This window comes from Nycticebus coucang, chromosome 17 (genome assembly GCF_027406575.1).
Source record: "Nycticebus coucang isolate mNycCou1 chromosome 17, mNycCou1.pri, whole genome shotgun sequence".
NCBI classification, from domain to species: Eukaryota; Metazoa; Chordata; class Mammalia; order Primates; family Lorisidae; genus Nycticebus; species Nycticebus coucang.
In genome coordinates this window covers 89,742,766-89,759,359 of record NC_069796.1, presented here as the reverse complement: position 1 = coordinate 89,759,359, position 16,594 = coordinate 89,742,766, and the positions used below count along the sequence as shown (strand labels likewise).

The window sequence follows — 16,594 nt, the reverse complement described above, 5'->3', positions numbered from 1 at the left end:
TAGCTAAGAGCACACGTGGAGCTTCATTCAGGACACTTGCTGGCCAGGGTCCCTGATTACAACCCCTGTAATTATGTGCATTTCTTTGCCTGTGCCCAGGCCTCCCTCAGAGCCGCCTCCTCCCTGTGCCTCTCTGGTCTTCTCCTAGACCGGCTCCTGCCAGCTCCTCTCAGGCTGCTGGAGGAGGGAACGCTCCTTTGTCTCCCCTGCCCCTCCCCCAGCTCTCAGAAGTGAGGACTAAGTCTCCTTCCATTTTCCCAGGGAGCACTCATTAAATATGCCTCCACCGAGCCTTCTTCCACCTGAAGTCAGCTCTGTCAGGGCAGTCTCTCTGGCTGATTCCCCAGAGCCCAGGACAGAGTTTGCTAAAGGATTGGGTGTGACAAATATATGTTGGTTAGTGAATGAATAAAGGCAAGGAATGTCTCCCAGCCCAGGGCTCCCCCACCCTCCCTTACCAGGACCACCCACTGCAGTTCTGCCCAGTGCAAAAACAAAGCCCTTATTCAAAAATTAAGGATTTTTTTTTTTAAAAGGTGGCAGCCAAACATTGAAGAGGGAGAGAGAGTGCCCTCCGGTGCGGGGGCTGTCCTGCCTTCCCTCTCTGCCACCTGCTGCTGGGGTCCAGCCCACCCTGCACCCCCTCCAGCAGAAACTTCCCAGGTGGCCTCCTGGCCCGGCAGGCAGACTCGGGGCGCTCCTCGGAGGCTCCCCGGGACCCTGGGGAGCGGGCGGGTTGGAGGCTTGAGGGAAGGGAAGTGCCTGGGAGCTCCAGGGCAGACCCCTGGGGAACCCCCCTCCACTCCTCTGAAGGAGGGCGAGCGATGGCCTTTTTTCTCGAAAGTGGCCCAGGTCTTTTGTGTCCGGGCATCTGGCAGCCCACACGCGGGCACGCCCCACGGACGGACAGAGAAACCCGCAGAGACGGCCCCTCCCCCTATTCATAGATCTGGGGACCCGCGCTCCCCCACCCCTAACCAGACACACCCGAAGACAGAGGCCAGGCACGCAGCGTGACCTGGACACAGAAGGCATACGATTGAAAGAGGCAGGGACGAGGACAGACGCCTGCCCGCACTCCGACACACGCAGGCCTCCCGACCTCTGGGTCCCGCGACACAGACCCTGGGGGACAGCCCGGGGCAGCTCCAGGCCCCCGGTCAGGCCTCAGCCAGGCCGGCCGTGCCCAGCCCTCGGGCTTGTTGGGGAGCCCCCTCCCCCCATCTTTGTGCCTCCACCCCCCGGCAGTCTCGGCGCAAGACTGCAGCTGGGCGCGCGGGCAGGGAGCTGTCCTGCCAGGGTCCCGCAGTGGGAGGGAGGCTGCCCCAGGCGTCGCCAAGTGAGGTGACGCGGGCAGGGGGCGGCGGGGAACACGTGGACACCCGGGTCAGCGGGGTGGTGGCGGGGAAAGTGGACGTGGTGGCACCTTGACCGGGGCCAAGGGGCACGAGACCAGGTCAGGCGTCGGAGCGCAGGGCGGGGGGGAATAGGAGTGGGGGCCGGTTGGCTGAGGGCGTCGGGGCGAGGACAGAAAAGAGGGGCAGCAGGCGGGGCCGGGACAAGAGTCGGTGCTGGTGTCCCCAAGATGCCCCAGGACCTGGGCGCGCCCGCCTCGCCCCGGGCAGCTGCTCACGCCTCGGGCGCGGGCTCGACGGGGCGCACGTCCTGCCCGCCGCCCCAGCTCGCCGTCTCGGGATCCCCGCGGTCCTCGGGGTCCCCTCGGTCGGGCGCCAACTGCGCCCCCTTCCCGCAGAAGCTGGCCGAGGCGCTGAGCAGCCAGTACGGGCTGAACGTGTTCATGGCGGGGCTGCTGCTGCTGCTGGCCTGGGCCGTGCACGCGTCGGGCGTGGGCAAGAGCGACCTGCTGAGCTTCCTCACGGCGCTGATGCTGCTGCAGCTGCTCTGGATGCTGTGGTACGTGGGCCGCAGCTACGTCCAGCGCCGCCTCATCCGCCCCAAGGACACGCACGCGGGTGCGGGCTGGCTGCGCGGTGAGTCGGGGCCACCTGTGCGTCCTGCGCGGTCTCTGCGTCCGTCTCTCCGAGCTCCCTCCTCCTGTCCTTCCGTCTCTCTTCTTTCTGGAGCCTGCGTCTTGCAGAGACTTCCCCTCTGCCTCCAGGCTCTTGCCTTACCGCCCAGCAGCTGAGCCACACTGTCAGTCTCCCCCTGTAAAGACCTCCCAGCAGCAGAGCCACATCCTCAGCCTCCCCTGTAAAGACCTCCCAGCAGCTGAGCCACATCGTCAGCCTCCCCCTGTAAAGACCTCCCAGCAGCTGAGCCACATCCTCAGTCTCCCCCTGTAAAGACCTCCCAGCAGCTGAGCCACATCATCAGCCTCCCCTGTAAAGACCTCCCAGCAGCTGAGCCACATCCTCAGCCTCCCCCTGTAAAGACCTCCCAGCAGCTGAGCCACATCATCAGCCTCCCCCTATAAAGACCTCCCAGCAGCTGGGCCACATCGTCAGCCTCCCCTGTAAAGACCTCCCAGCAGCAGAGCCACATCCTCAGCCTCCCCCTGTAAAGACCTCCCAGCAGCTGAGCCACATGGTCAGCCTCCCCCTGTAAAGACCTCCCAGCAGCTGAGCCACATGGTCAGCCTCCCCCTGTAAAGACCTCCCAGCAGCTGAGCCACATGGTCAGCCTCCCCCTGTAAAGACCTCCCAGCAGCTGAGCCACATCCTCAGCCTCCCCCTGTAAAGACCTCCCAGCAGCTGAGCCACATCCTCAGCCTCCCCTGTAAAGACCTCCCAGCAGCTGAGCCACATCCTCAGCCTCCCCCTGTAAAGACCTCCCAGCAGCAGAGCCACATCCTCAGCCTCCCCCTGTAAAGACCTCCCAGCAGCTGAGCCACATCCTCAGCCTCCCCCTGTAAAGACCTCCCAGCAGCTGAGCCACATCCTCAGCCTCCCCCTGTAAAGACCTCCCAGCAGCAGAGCCACATCCTCAGCCTCCCTCTGTAAAGACCTCCCAGCAGCTGAGCCACATCCTCAGTCTCCCCCTGTAAAGACCTCCCAGCAGCTGAGCCACATCCTCAGCCTCCCCTGTAAAGACCTCCCAGCAGCAGAGCCACATCGTCAGCCTCCCCCTGTAAAGACCTCCCAGCAGCTGAGCCACATCCTCAGCCTCCCCCTGTAAAGACCTCCCAGCAGCTGAGCCACATCCTCAGCCTCCCCCTGTAAAGACCTCCCAGCAGCAGAGCCACATGGTCAGTCTCCCCCTGTAAAACCAGGCAGGACTTCCACTGACCCTGCGGGGCCTTCGCAGCTCTGGCCCCAGACGGCCTCTTTCATTTACCCCTCCTTTGCCCCTCATCTTGGGCTCCAGTTATTCTCAGAGACCTTTGCTGGATGGATGTTTCCTGACTCCTTGCCTTCGCATGTTCTGTTCCCTCCTCCTGGAACATCTCCTTCCCTCCCCCAACACCTGCTTTCCAGGCTCAGGCCTCACCGCATCCTTCCCTGACCACCTCCCCACCCTTAGTGACTCTGAAGACACCCTTCTAACCCTCACCGTGTCCTGTATTCTTATTGACACATCTGTCCCCTGAGCCCCTGTGGGGGAGCGCTGAGATGTTTGTCTCTCTCCTGAAGTCACCTCAGGGCCTGGCATGGAATAGGTGCATGGGCGACCCTGAACCTTCGTTTCTGCATCTGTAGAATGAAACCACACACAGGGTCGGTGCCCAGCACATATCAGCTCTCCATTCCACCTTCCTTCTAAGGTCTCACCCAAGCACCACCTCTTGTGCACGTGCCTGGCAGGGCCACCGTGGCCCGTCCTCCCTCTCTGGAGCTTTTTTGGTCCCTGTCGGTTTCTGCTGTGTATTCTGGCTATTTGGATATGAGCCTTAGCGTCCAGGTGAGTTTAGATTTCTTAGGCTCAAGGACTGTTTCAAATTCATCTTGGCTTTGGGAAACTTTGAGACCATCCCAGGTGGCCCAGATCCCTGTTCTGGAAATGGTTGTGTTAGGGAGGTCCAAAGTGTTGTGACTCTCCATAAATGGCAGTGAATATAGTGTCGTTTAAAAGAAACGAACAGGGCACAGCATTATTTTACAACATGGACTTGCCCAGGCTGAAATCTGTGTTCCCTTCTTGTAGTGGAAGCACCTGTTCTGCGTCACTCCCCCTCCCGGCCCCTCCCGTGTTCCTTCCTCCTTCCTGCTTTCTCCTCCCGCTCCCTCCCTCCCACTTTTCTTTTTCCCTTTCCCTTCTTCCCGTCTTTCCCTCTCCTTCCCTTTTTCTCTGTCCCTCCCCTCATCCTTCCTTCTTCTATTCCTCCCTCTCCCCCATTATTCCTCTCTTTTCCCTTCCTCTCTCTTTCCCTTTCAGAAAGGAAAACGTTACCCTATCTTCGCTTTTTCTTTCCTTTTTTTTAATGAAGTCTTTTGCACATAGATCCTAAATACATTCATGCCAATTTCAGTGTGTTGATTATTTGTACACATCAGACTAATCAATATAGCTTTCACCTCATTTACCCAATTATAACGTTAGGACATTTGTCACATTGCAAGTACAAGTTGGATCTGTCCTCGCTTTTTCTTCCTTCCTCTGTTTCTCCCCGCTCCTTCCCGGATGGGGACCTGAGTCCCTGGGTGAGTGGCTGTGCTGAGAAGCCAGAGGGAGGAGCAGGATGAGGGTTCTCTGTGGACAAGTTACACTTGAGATGGAGTTTGGACACCAACTAGGGGCCAAGATGAAGCAAGCGTGCAGTGGGATTTGGTGAACGGTGGCCATTTAAACATGCAGTGAGTCATCCCATAGAAACACAACCATTCGGATGAGCTGTGTGGATCATGGGAATAGCGTTGGCTCTGGAAGCCTTGGCTTGAGGTCTCAACTTTGTCACCTTCACCTTTCCAAGCCCCAGTTTCCTCATCAGTAAGATAAGAATCCCAACCGCCTCTCCAGGAGGAGCTGGGAGATGTTGAGGGAAAGCAGTTTGCAAAGCCCTGGCCATTCCTGCAGATGAGCTGCAGGTTCATCAAAGAAATAAGAGGCTAATTATGAATGTCAGGAGGCTGTGGTGCCAAGGGGAAGTGCCTTCAGCTCCCATAGGACAGAGGATTCCCCTGGAATCATAGCTGGAAAGACAGGTTTGACTTAAGAACTTTGCATTTTCCTGGCACTGGTGACAGAGGCTTAGATCAACAGGCAGAGGGCAATTCCTTCAGGAAAGGGAGTGGTGATATCCAAGACCCACCCTGGGGCCACAAAGAGAGAGTCTTGGCTTATCTGCTTGCATGTTGTTACATATTTGTTTCCTTTTTTGGATGATATTTCTGGTCTAATGGAAATACAAACATAATGCCAGGATTTCAGCATCCACAAAAGAATGTGGCTGCCAAAGCAGATGCAGGATCAGGATTCACTGGAAGGAAGTCAGACTGTCTGTGGAGAGCCTGGTCCTCCTGGAGCATCTTGTGGGTCCCTGCAGGAGGGAAAGGATGTTCAGTCCAAGAGAGAGAAGGACAGAAGGTCGGAGGGTAGAAAATGCTGCTGTTAGCATTTTAGGTGCAGAGGCTCACACCTATAATCCCGGCACTCTGGGAGGTCAAGGCAGGAGGATGGCTTGATCTCAGGAGTTCAAGATCAGCCTGAGCAAGAGCGAGACCCCCTTATTTCCGCTAAAAATAGAAAATTAGCCCTGCATGGGGGTGAGTTCCTATAGTCCTAGCTACTCAGGAAGCTGAGGCGGAAGTGTGAGGTTGCTTGTGAGCTGGGCTGACTTCATGGCACTCTAGCCTGGGCAGAGTGAGACTCTGTGGTAAAAAAGAAAGCGAGAGAAGGAGAGAGAGAGAGAGGGAGAGAAGAAAGAAAGAGAGACAAGGAGGGAGGGAAGGAAGGAGAAAGATGCTTCCATCTTACACTTGTCAGCTTTGGTTCATCCTGTAGCTTTCAGCAAATAAGAGTCACTTCTGGGGAGTCACACTTTCAGGCCAGGGGCAGCCTCCAGGTTGTATGTTCTTGTCACACGCAGTTTGCATCCAGAGCTAATCAAGCAGGAGATTGAGTTATTCAGTTATTGTGTGGGGGGTTAATGAGCTGCTGAAGGCAGAGCCCCTGTCTGAATATGCTTACCATTGTATCCTGTGCCTAACAGGTAGTTAGCACTAATCTTTTTCTTCTGAATAATTGAATGGATGGATGGATGGATGGATGAATGACAACAGAAGCTCCAGGAAGGAGGATGAATATTTGGGGAGGTCAATTACTGTTCGATGTAAGGAAGACTGTTCAAATGTGAGCATCAGCCAGTGACAGAAGGGGACACTTTGAGAGATGCTAAACCTCCCAGGCTTGGGCACATCTAGGTGAAGGCCAGGTGGCCTCCAGCAGGGTGGAGATGTAACCCTGTAGAACCTTTAGCCTCTGAGAACCTGTGGTTCACGATTCTAGATTCCTAGGAGGGGCTTAGGTGCTCAACGCAGAGGAGAGGCCTCTCTGCCAACACCTGATGAGTGACCCAGGCAGTCTGGGGATTGTTCTCAAGTAACGTGATTGGTGTAATTTCTTTCTTTTTTTTTTTTTTTTTTTGCCCAGGGCTGGGTTTGAACCTACCACCTCCTGCATATGGGACCGGCGCCCTACTCCTTGAGCCACAGGCGCCGCCCTGTAATTTCTAATTGGTTCTGATTCATTACGGTTTTTCTTTGTGGTCGAGTGATGAGATGCTGATGATAATCACATCCCACGAGGTGTGAGACACTGCCTGGGGTGATTTCTGTAATAACTAACTCAATCATGTCAGCTCCCTTATGAGACAGGCAGAATTATTACCATCCATATTTGACACCAGAGAGACCAACGCACAAGTCATTGCCCAAGGTCACCGACTAGCAAGTGGTAGAAAAAAGGATTTGAAGTCCTCCACCATTATTCTATGTTCTACATCAGTGGTTCTCAACCTTCCTAATGCCTCCTCATGCCGCGACCCTTTAATATGGTTCCTTGTGTTGTGACCCCCAACCATAAAATTATTTTCGTTGCTACTTCATCACTGTAATTTTGCTACTGTTATGAATCTTAATGTACATATCTGATATGCAGGATGTATTTTCATTGTTACAAAGGGGTCGCAACCCACAGGTTGAGAACCGCTGTTCTACTGATTTTTACAGCATGATTTTTGTCAATATTATAGGTACATCCAAAGTTACACATTCTCTTTTTGAGGCATGCCAAGTTGAGTAAACGTGTAAATGCAAATCTGTTGATTGTGTGATTCAGTTCTTCTGTGTCCTTACTTTTATTTTGTCTACTTGATCTGTCTGGTTCTAAAGCTTTTCATTCTGTTTTTTAAAGCAGTGCAGTTTAATATGTATATAAAACAAAAACTATTTTATTTGGCCACATGCACAACTGTACATCTTCTGCGTACATTTTATCTCTTCATGTATGTAAGGTGAAGGGTAGAATATTAAAGTCATCGTATTAACTTTAAATTCCATGTGGTCTAATATTAATATTGCCATTCCTGCCTTCTTTTGTTTGTGTTACCTGGTTCCTTTTGTCCACCTCGTTTATTTTATTTTCATTGTTTTTTTTTTTCTTATGAGACAGAGTCGCACTTTGTCACCCTTGGTAGAGCGCCGTGGCATCACAGCTCATAGCAACCTCAAATTCTTAGGCTCAAGTGACTCTCTTGCCTCAGCCTCCCTAGTAGCTGGGACTACAGGCGCCCACCACAAGGCCCGGCTGTTTTTTAGAGATGGGGTCTCCCTTTTGCTCAGGCTGGTCTTGAACTCCAGAGCTCAGGCGATCCACCTGCCTCGGCCTCCCAGAGTGCTAGGATACAGGCATGAGCCACCAGGCTGGCCGCCCACCTCCTTTATTTTCAGCTTTTATTAAAAGTGTCATTTGTGTAAAGAGCGTATTGATGGTTTTATTTTTTATTCAATCTTCTCTCCTTCTTGCTAGTTAATAGGAGGATTTAGATTATTCCAATTTACTATAATGATCTATATACTCGACTTTTTGTTTCATTTTTCTTCATAATAATTATAATGATATACTTTATATCATTAGCCTTTCATTTTCCTCTTAGGCAGATTTGCCTTTTTTGGATCATTTGAAAAATGCAGTTGTGCTCTCCTGTTTCAGGAATGGGCATCGTCCCCTCAGTCCTCCGTTCCATGGTCCTGGCCTGTCCTGACCATCCACCTTCAACTTCAACCTTAGCACTTTACTTTTCTTCACACCCTAGCACTTCCTGACATTCCTCATATGTTTAATATTTGTTTATTTTCTTTTCCCCCACTAGAATGTTAAACTTGCCAAGGGCAGATACTCTCTTTGATTGATCTGTGTGTCCCTAGCACCCAGGGCAGTGTCTGGCCAGTTTTTGGTGCTCAACAAATAGTCATGGAATGAATTACAGCTTGTATATTTTTAAATATCTTTCTGCCTTTTGCCCAGGCTAGTGGGTGACCTCTTAGCTGGGAGTAAGATTTCTGAACCTTGCAGCAGGGCTCTCCTACTGTCCTCTGGTTTCCCACGCTGCACAGAAGTCCAGTGCCAGCTCATCCCTCTACTATTTTGTGCACACCCCAATTTATGCAATATTGTGCTCGCATGTTTTTGTTTCTTCAGCCGTCTGGTTTCTGTATTTGTGCATCCTTGGCACAGTGCCTCATGGGTAGTAGGAGTCCCCATAATATTTGTTGTATAAATAACTGGGTAAATGAATCCACGAATAGATGGATAAATGAAGGAAGGAAAGACTTCAAGAGTGTGAGAAAATATTTGACATATTTATTGCAGAACCCCTGGAATGTCAACCACAGAGATCTACACTAAGTGTTCCTACCCAGAAACTCGTTAGAGATGCAGATTGGGGGGCTGCACCCATACCTACTGAATCAGAAGCTCTCAGGGTGGAGCCTGGCAATTTGTGTTTTAGCAGCCCTCCGTGTGAGTCTGGTGCATGCCCACGGCTGAGAATCACTGCTCTGGACTATATGGGAGTGCTGAGGCCAGGAGTAGAGAAGTGGCTTGCAGGAGCTCACACATTCCAGGAGCAGAACAGCTGGGATTAGGGTCCAGGGCCCCACAGGGCCAGGCCTGTACTCTTGCCACGGTGCCCAGATGCCTCACTTCATTTTGCTATTTCTTTTTATTTATTTTATTTTATTTTATTTTATTTTTTGAGACACAGCCTCAAGCTATCACCCTGGGTAGAATGCCATGGCATCACAGCTCACAGCAACCTCCAACTCCTGGGCTTAAGCAATTCTCCTGCCTCCAGTCCCAAGCACCTGCCACAATGCCTGGCTATTTTTTGTTGTTGTTGTTGGTTGCAGCCGTCATTGTTTGGTGGGCCTGGGCTGGATTCGAACCCGCAAGCTCAGGTATATGTGGCTGGCGCCTTAGCCGCTTGAGCCACAAGCGCCAAGCCAGCTATTTCTTTTTGTAACAGAAACCAACCTTACATTAGTGAAACCATTTCGAAGTACTGGGATCAAATCTCCATTCTTATGGAGTTTCTGGGTTTTTTCCAGTGTTTAAAAAAATGTGACTCAGAATTGTTCCTGTAAGAGTGGGAGCCATGGAAACCAGCCATGGAAACCGGCCAGGTGATAGTAGTACTTCTCACCGGGTGCTACTCAGGCCGAGGCTGTAACCTTACAGCCCCCCGTGGGGGCTGGGGCCTGAATGCATGCCCCGCATCTGGTTTCCTCCTGTTGGTGGAAGAGAATGTGTGGACGGTGGTCAGTGTCGGCCAGGACAGAGAGGAGCGCTTTGACATTGACTAGGACCCCAAGACCACTGTGTTTTTCTCACTGGTTCCTTTATTTGTTACCAAGAATCTTTTTTTTTTTTTTTTTTTTTTTGTAGTTTTTGGCCGGGGCTGGGTTTGAACCCGCCACCTCCGGCATATGGGGCCAGGGCCCTACTCCTTTGAGCCACAGGCGCCGCCCCTCTTCTTTCTTTCTTTCTTTATTTTTTGTAGACACAGTCTCACTGTACCGCCCTCGGGTAGAGTACCATGACGTCACAGCTGACAACAACCTCTAACTCTTGGGCTTACACGATTCTCTTGCCTCAGCCTCCCGAGCAGCTGGGACTACAGGCGCCCGCCACAGCGCCCGGCTATTTTTTGGTTGCAGTTTGGCCGGGGCTGGGTTTGAACCCGCCATCCTTGGCATATGGGGCTGGCGCTCTACTCACTGAGCCACAGGTGCTGCCCAAAGAGAAAGCAGGTTTGTTTTTTTTTTTGCCTGGGGCTGGGTTTGAACCTGCCACCCTCAGTATATGGGGCCAGTGCACTACTTCCTGAGCCACAGGCACCACCCCGCCCCTCTCCTTAATGTGTTTTGTATGTTCCTTTTGAGTGTTGCTTTATACGAGTATTTTTTGTTGGTTTTCTTTTTATTTTTTTTCGTCAAACCATACTTATTACACTATCCAAGATAGCTTCCTTTCTTCACTAGGCCTAGCACAGGCCCATCGCAGGCTAATGCTTTAGACCCCCTACCCCTCATTTTAAAAGAATTATCTTTCTGTTTTCAGAAAGTTTTAGATTTACAGAAATGTTGCAAAGATAGTTCAGAGGGATCCTGTATCCTGGTGTAACATGCCCCCTCTGTACTGGTATTCTTCAGAGAGCAGGATTTTAGGGTTAGAGAACTGATTTTTTTGTTGTTGCTGTTTTGTTTTTTGTTTTTTTTTGAGACAGACTCTCACTCTGTTGCCCTGGCTAGAGCGCGGTGGAGTCAGCCTAGCTCACAGCAACCTCAGACTCCTGGGCTCAAGCCATCCTCTTTCCTCAGCTTCCTGAGAAGCTGGGTCTACAGGTGCCTGCCACGACACCTGGCTAAGTTTTCTGTTTTTAGTAGAGAGGAGATCTTCCTCTTGCTCAGGCTGGTCTTGAACTCTTGAGCTCAAGGGATCCTCAAGGGATCCTTAGCTTCTCAGAATGGTAGGATTATAAGCATGATCCACTCCATCCAGCCAGAGAACTGAGATTTTTGAGTAGAACAGTAAGATCACTCTTCGATGGATCTTTTCTGGAAAAACTTCTAGAGGTTTTCTGTTGATTCAACCACATTTTATGGAATGTATATCATCTGTCAGACTTTGGGATATGCATAGGATACGTTTAATGATGAACACAATACCCATCTCTGGGCCAATCAGCCCAATATAGAACTTATTTTATTAATATATATTTTTTAATTGTGTTAAAATATACATAACATAAAACTTACTAATATACCCTTTTATTTATTTATTTATTTATCTGAGACAAAGCCTCAAGCTGTTGCCCTGGGTAGAGAGCCGTGGCATCACAGCTCACAGCAACCTCCAACTCCTGGGCTTAAGCGATTCTCCTGCCTCCACCTCCCAAGTAGCTGGGACCACAGGCTCCTGCCACAATGCCTGGCTATTTTTTGGTTGCAGCCATCATTGTTGTTTGGCGGGCCTGGGCTGGATTTGAACCTGCCAGCTCAGGTGTATGTGGCTGGCGCGTTAGCCACTTGAGCCACAGGCGCCAAGCCTATTTAAGTTTAACTTTCTTTTTTTTTTCTTTTTCTTTTCTTAAGTTTAACTTTCATTGCTTGTGTTTTTGGTGTCATGGCCAGGAAATCATTGCCAAATCCAATGCCAAGAAGCTTACCCCTGTGTTTTCTCCTAAGAGCTCTGTACTTTCAGCTTTTATGTTTGGTCTCTGATCCATTTTGAGTTAATTTTTGTATATGGTGTAATGTAAGGGCCCAACTTCATTCTTTGGCATGTGGATATTCAGTTTTCCCTACACCATTTGTTGAAAAGACAGCCCTTTCCCTTAAATGGGCTTGACATACTTGCCAAAAATCATTTGACCTTAAGTGAGTGTTTAAAAAATAATACAATGCATTTTGAAATGACATCAGGGCATGTTTACTGACGTGTATGTGTGTGTTTCTGCCTCCTCACACCCCAAATCTAGGCAGCATCACACTGTTTGCAGTCATTACCGTTGTCCTGGGAGGCCTTAAAATTGGATACTTCGTCGGATTTTCAAAATGTTTGTCAGCCACTGAAGGAGTCTTCCCCGTCACACACTCAGCGCACACCGTGCTGCAGGTAAACAGCTGACATCTGCTTGCACCATCTGGGCTCCTGTTAAGTGCTTCCCAGGGGGGTGAAACCTCTAACATCATGATGTCCAGCACCAGGGGGCAGGCTGACCCCAGAGAGGCCGCTGGTGAACCTGAGTCTGTCCCTGAGGCTCAGCTCTTCATCTGCCTCTACTCAGAATGAGATTCTTTTTCTTTTTTTTAATTAAAAAAAAATTTTTTTATTAAATCATAGCTGTGTACATTAATGCAGTCATGGGGTACAATGTGCTGGTTTTACATACAATTTGAAATGCTTTCATCAAACTGGTCAACACGGCCTTCATGGCATTTTACAGAATGGAGTTCTTTGCCTCCTTGGCTGTCTTTGCGGGGATGCTGTGAGGCAAAGCTTAAAACAATAAAGACTCTGCCTTGGAAATTCTGCTACACCGGGATCTACCAGAAAGGATTGGAGGAATTTTTTTTCTTGATGTATAACAGCTTTATACACATGCAATTCACCCACTTAAAGTGTACAATTCAGCAGTTTGATCTGTTCGCAAAGTTGTACAACCACCACCACAATCAATTTTAGGACATTTTTATCACCACCACCACCCCCAAAGAAACCTGGGCCACTGCAGATTGTGAGGACACTGCCCACTTGTGGGTTAAAATCTTTTAGAAATGTATGAGGTGCTTGTCTTTGACATTGATGAGCTCAGGGTGGGTTTGGGAACTAGGAAGTAAGAATTTGATAAATATAATTTAAATATCTAGCTTGCAGTCAGAAGCATCTCCTGGTTAAAAAGCATCTCAGGTGGGGGCGGTGCCTGTGGCTCAAAGGAGTAGGGCGCCGGCCCCATATGCTGGAGGTGGAGGGTTCAAACCCAGCCTCAGCCAAAAACGGCAAAAAAAAAGAATTTCAGGTGGGCCTGCAATGCAGTGCCCAACCGTGGCAGAAATCCCTGGCGGTGGCTGTCCAGCTCAGTGAAGGATGCCTGTTGCTCTAATAACAGAGATGATAATCAGTGTTTCTGCAGCATGTTAGAGAGTACAAAGTACTTTTCATTTATCTATTCTTATAATCCTCTCAATGACTCCACAAGAACAGATATTGGAGTGTCAGTCCCATTTTCTCCTTTTTTATTGTGTGTATTGAAGGCGTAACATTTTGCTGTTCATATACATAGTGACCCAGCACTCTGGGAGGCCAAGGTAGAAGGATCTGCTTGAAGTCAGGAGTTCAAGACCAGCCTGAGCAAGAGTGAAACCCTGTCTCTAAAAATAGCCGGGCACCGTGGTGGGCACCTGTAGTCCCAGCTACTCGGGAGGCTGAGGCAGGAACATCATTTGAGCCCAGGAGTTTGAGGTTGCTGTGAGCTATAATGCCAGGGCTCTCTACCCAGGGGGGCTGAATAAGACTCTCTCGAAAAAACAAACAAACAATTGTATATATAGTGAAGTGATTACTATGGCCCAGAAAATTCACATACCTGTCATCATCTCTATTTTTCTTTTTTTGGTCTATTTGCTTTTTGTGGTAAGAGTAAGCTAGCGTCTTACTCTCTTAGCAAATTCCCAGTATACAAAGCAACATTAGTAATTACGAAGTTGTACATTAGAACTCTAGACCGTACATCCTATATATTTGCAACTTTGAACTCTTTGATCAACATCTTCCATTTCCCTCCTCCAACCACCATTTGATGCCATATATTTGTGTTTGTGTGTTGTTGTTGCTATGTATTTGATTTTTAAAACTTTTATTTAGATTGTACATATAGGTGAGATCCCTTAGCAGCTTCCCCTCAGCATCTGGCTTATTTCATTGAGCATACTGCCCTCTGGCTTCATCCATGTTGTTGCAAATGGCAGAATCTATCCTCATTGTTTTTTTCCAAGGAAAAAGTTTGGTCTCAGAGAAAACAAGTGATTCTTGCTCAAAGATGTTGCTGAGACCCAGTGATTATTTCCTCCTGACAAGTCATCCTGGAAGATTGTGGACTTGTTCTGGTGATACTGTCACTGCTTAAAATATTTATGGATTTCTAGTTTGAGAAATTCCAGACACAGTTTTCCACCCCTGTAGATCAATGATGACATTTTTAAAACCGTCTTTTATCCAACATGATAGTTTTGTACCCGGTTGACTTACCAGAAAGCTATGGATGACCTTAGAATGTTTCTCAAGGTCAAACACATTCTCACACGGAGAAGCTTTCTGAGAGGGCAGGCCCAGTGAACTTGGAAACAGTTTAGCTCAGTGAGATCTTGCTAGGGACAGACTTATTTGAAGGGGCTGGCTTGTATTTGAAAGTTGCTATGCCCTGGGGCGGCACCTGTGGCTCAGTGAGTAGGGCACCGGCCCCATATACCAAGGGTGGCGGGTTCAAACCCAGCCCCGGCCAAACTACAACAAAAAAATAGCTGGGTGTTGTGGCAGGCGCCTGTAGTCCCAGCTGCTCGGGAGGCTGAGGCAGGAGAATCGTGTGGGCACAGGAGCTGGAGGTTGCTGTGAGCTGTGTGACATCACAGCACTCTACCCGAGGGCGGTAAAGTGAGACTCTGTCTCTACAAAAAAAAAAAAGAAAGAAAGAAAGAAAGTTGCTATGCCCTGACTTCTGTCTCCCTCAAAATTCATGTTTCCCACCTAGTTCTCCGTACCTCGGAATGTGACTGTTTTTGGAGATAGAGTCCTTTGGAGGAAAAGGATGTTAAATAAGGTCATCAGAGCGGCACTAATTCAGTCTGGTGTTCTTGTAAGAAGAGGAGATGGGGCACAAGCAGGCACAGAGAGAGGACGGTGGGGAGACGGGACACAGGTGGCTGTCTGCAGGCCCAGGAGAGCGGCCTCAGAAGGAGGCACCTGCTGACAATGGTCTTGAACTTCTAGCCTCCAGGACCCTGAGAAGATACATTTCTGTTGTTTAAGCTGCCAGCCTGTGGGCCTTTGTTATTGCAGCCTGGGCTGACTCATGTAGGAGTTAACTGGTCTTCTCTTGCCTGATGGCAGTGGCTAAGACTTCCATTACAATGTTAAAAAGCAGCGGAGACAGAGAGCAACCTTGCCTGGTTCCTGATCTGAGTGGAAATGATTTCAATTTTACTCCACTCAATATGATATTGGCTGTGGGTTTGCTGTCGATGGCCTCTATCAGTTTAAGAAATGTCCCTTCTATACCTGTTTTCTTTTTTTTTTTTTTTGTAGAGACAGAGTCTCACTGTACCGCCCTCAGGTAGAGTGCCATGGCGTCACACGGTTCACAGCAACCTCTACTCTTTGGGCTTACGTGATTCTCTTGCCTCAGCCTCCGCAGCAGCTGGGACTACAGGCGCCTGCCACAATGCCCGGCTATTTTTTTTGTTGTTGCAGTTTGGCCGGGGCTGGGTTTGAACCCACCACCCTCGGCATATGGGGCCGGCGCCCTACTCACTGAGCCACAGGCACCGCCCCTATACCTATTTTCTTAAGCGTTCTGATCAAGAAAGGATGCTGGATATTGTCAAAAGCTTTTTCTGCATCAATTGAGAGAATCATATGGTCTTTGTTTTTTAATTTGTTTATGTGATGTATTATATTTGTGGATTTACGTATACTGAACCATCCTTGGGACCCTGAGATGAAACCCACCTGGTCGTGGTGTATAATTTGTTTGATGTGTTGTTGGATTCTGTTTGCTAGGATCTTATTGAATATTTTTGCATCAATATTCATTAGAGATATTGGTCTATAATTTTCTTTTCTTGTTGGGTCTTTCCTGGTTTGGGTATCAGGGTGATATTTGCTTCATAGACTGTGTTGGGAAGTATTTCTTCTTTTTCTATGTTTTGGTCGTTCCCTGCCGGGAGCCGGGTCCTGTGATGTTAGAGCCCTGTAGTCACAGCAATCACAGCATGGATAGCTTTCGTGAGGCCAGACAGAGCTGCATTCACTTCTCATTCAATCATTTATACATCCAGCCCATTTTTAAAAACTATGAACACTCAGAGGGAGGAAGGAGCACAGGAGTGAAAAGCTGTGGTCTAGGACATGGCACATGTCTAACAAACCCAGATGGTAACAACGCTGGGCTCAGGGCTTTGACCAATGTGCACTAGTGAGACAAAGACGGGAATGCAAGGAGCTGCGTGCAGCTCGGGGCGAGGGGTGGGCTCTGCCAGGGAAGTGCTCAGAGCTGGCTGTGCACGGGAGCAGCTCAGGGGCCCGAGGCTGTGGGAAGAGAGTGTCCCTGGGACGTGTGGTCTTTGCACATGATGGGGAGGAGGAGGACCTGTGGGCATGGTGGGGAGGAGGCTGGGTGATGGGCACGTGCTGATTCACAGTTCTGTGTCAGGTTGATGTGCTTGGACTCTGCTCAGCCTGTCTGGCTCCAGCTCTGACCAGCAGTGTGACTTCCAGGAAGTCTCAACCTCCAATCCTCCTGGGGATAGTCCTAATATCTACTTCATGGGTTTGTTGTGAGAGTTAAAGGTGCTGGTATATGAGAAGCACTTTGCACAAGGTTAGGATCACCACCTAGGAGATTGGCTTCACCTTGAGGGCA

General features: G+C 49.6%; 1 protein-coding gene across 1 annotated transcript in view; it reads left to right on the top strand.

Moving 5' to 3' along the window:
• The first annotated feature begins 1,309 nt into the window (after positions 1-1,309).
• The window catches only part of OTOP1 (otopetrin 1), a 32,235-nt gene continuing 16,950 nt past the window's right edge, over positions 1,310-16,594 (top strand). The window contains exons 1-2 of the mRNA XM_053566865.1: positions 1,310-1,991; positions 11,936-12,072. Coding sequence (XP_053422840.1) covers positions 1,586-1,991; positions 11,936-12,072 — 543 coding nt within the window. The 5' untranslated portion in view covers positions 1,310-1,585. The remainder of the gene's footprint in view (positions 1,992-11,935; positions 12,073-16,594) is intronic.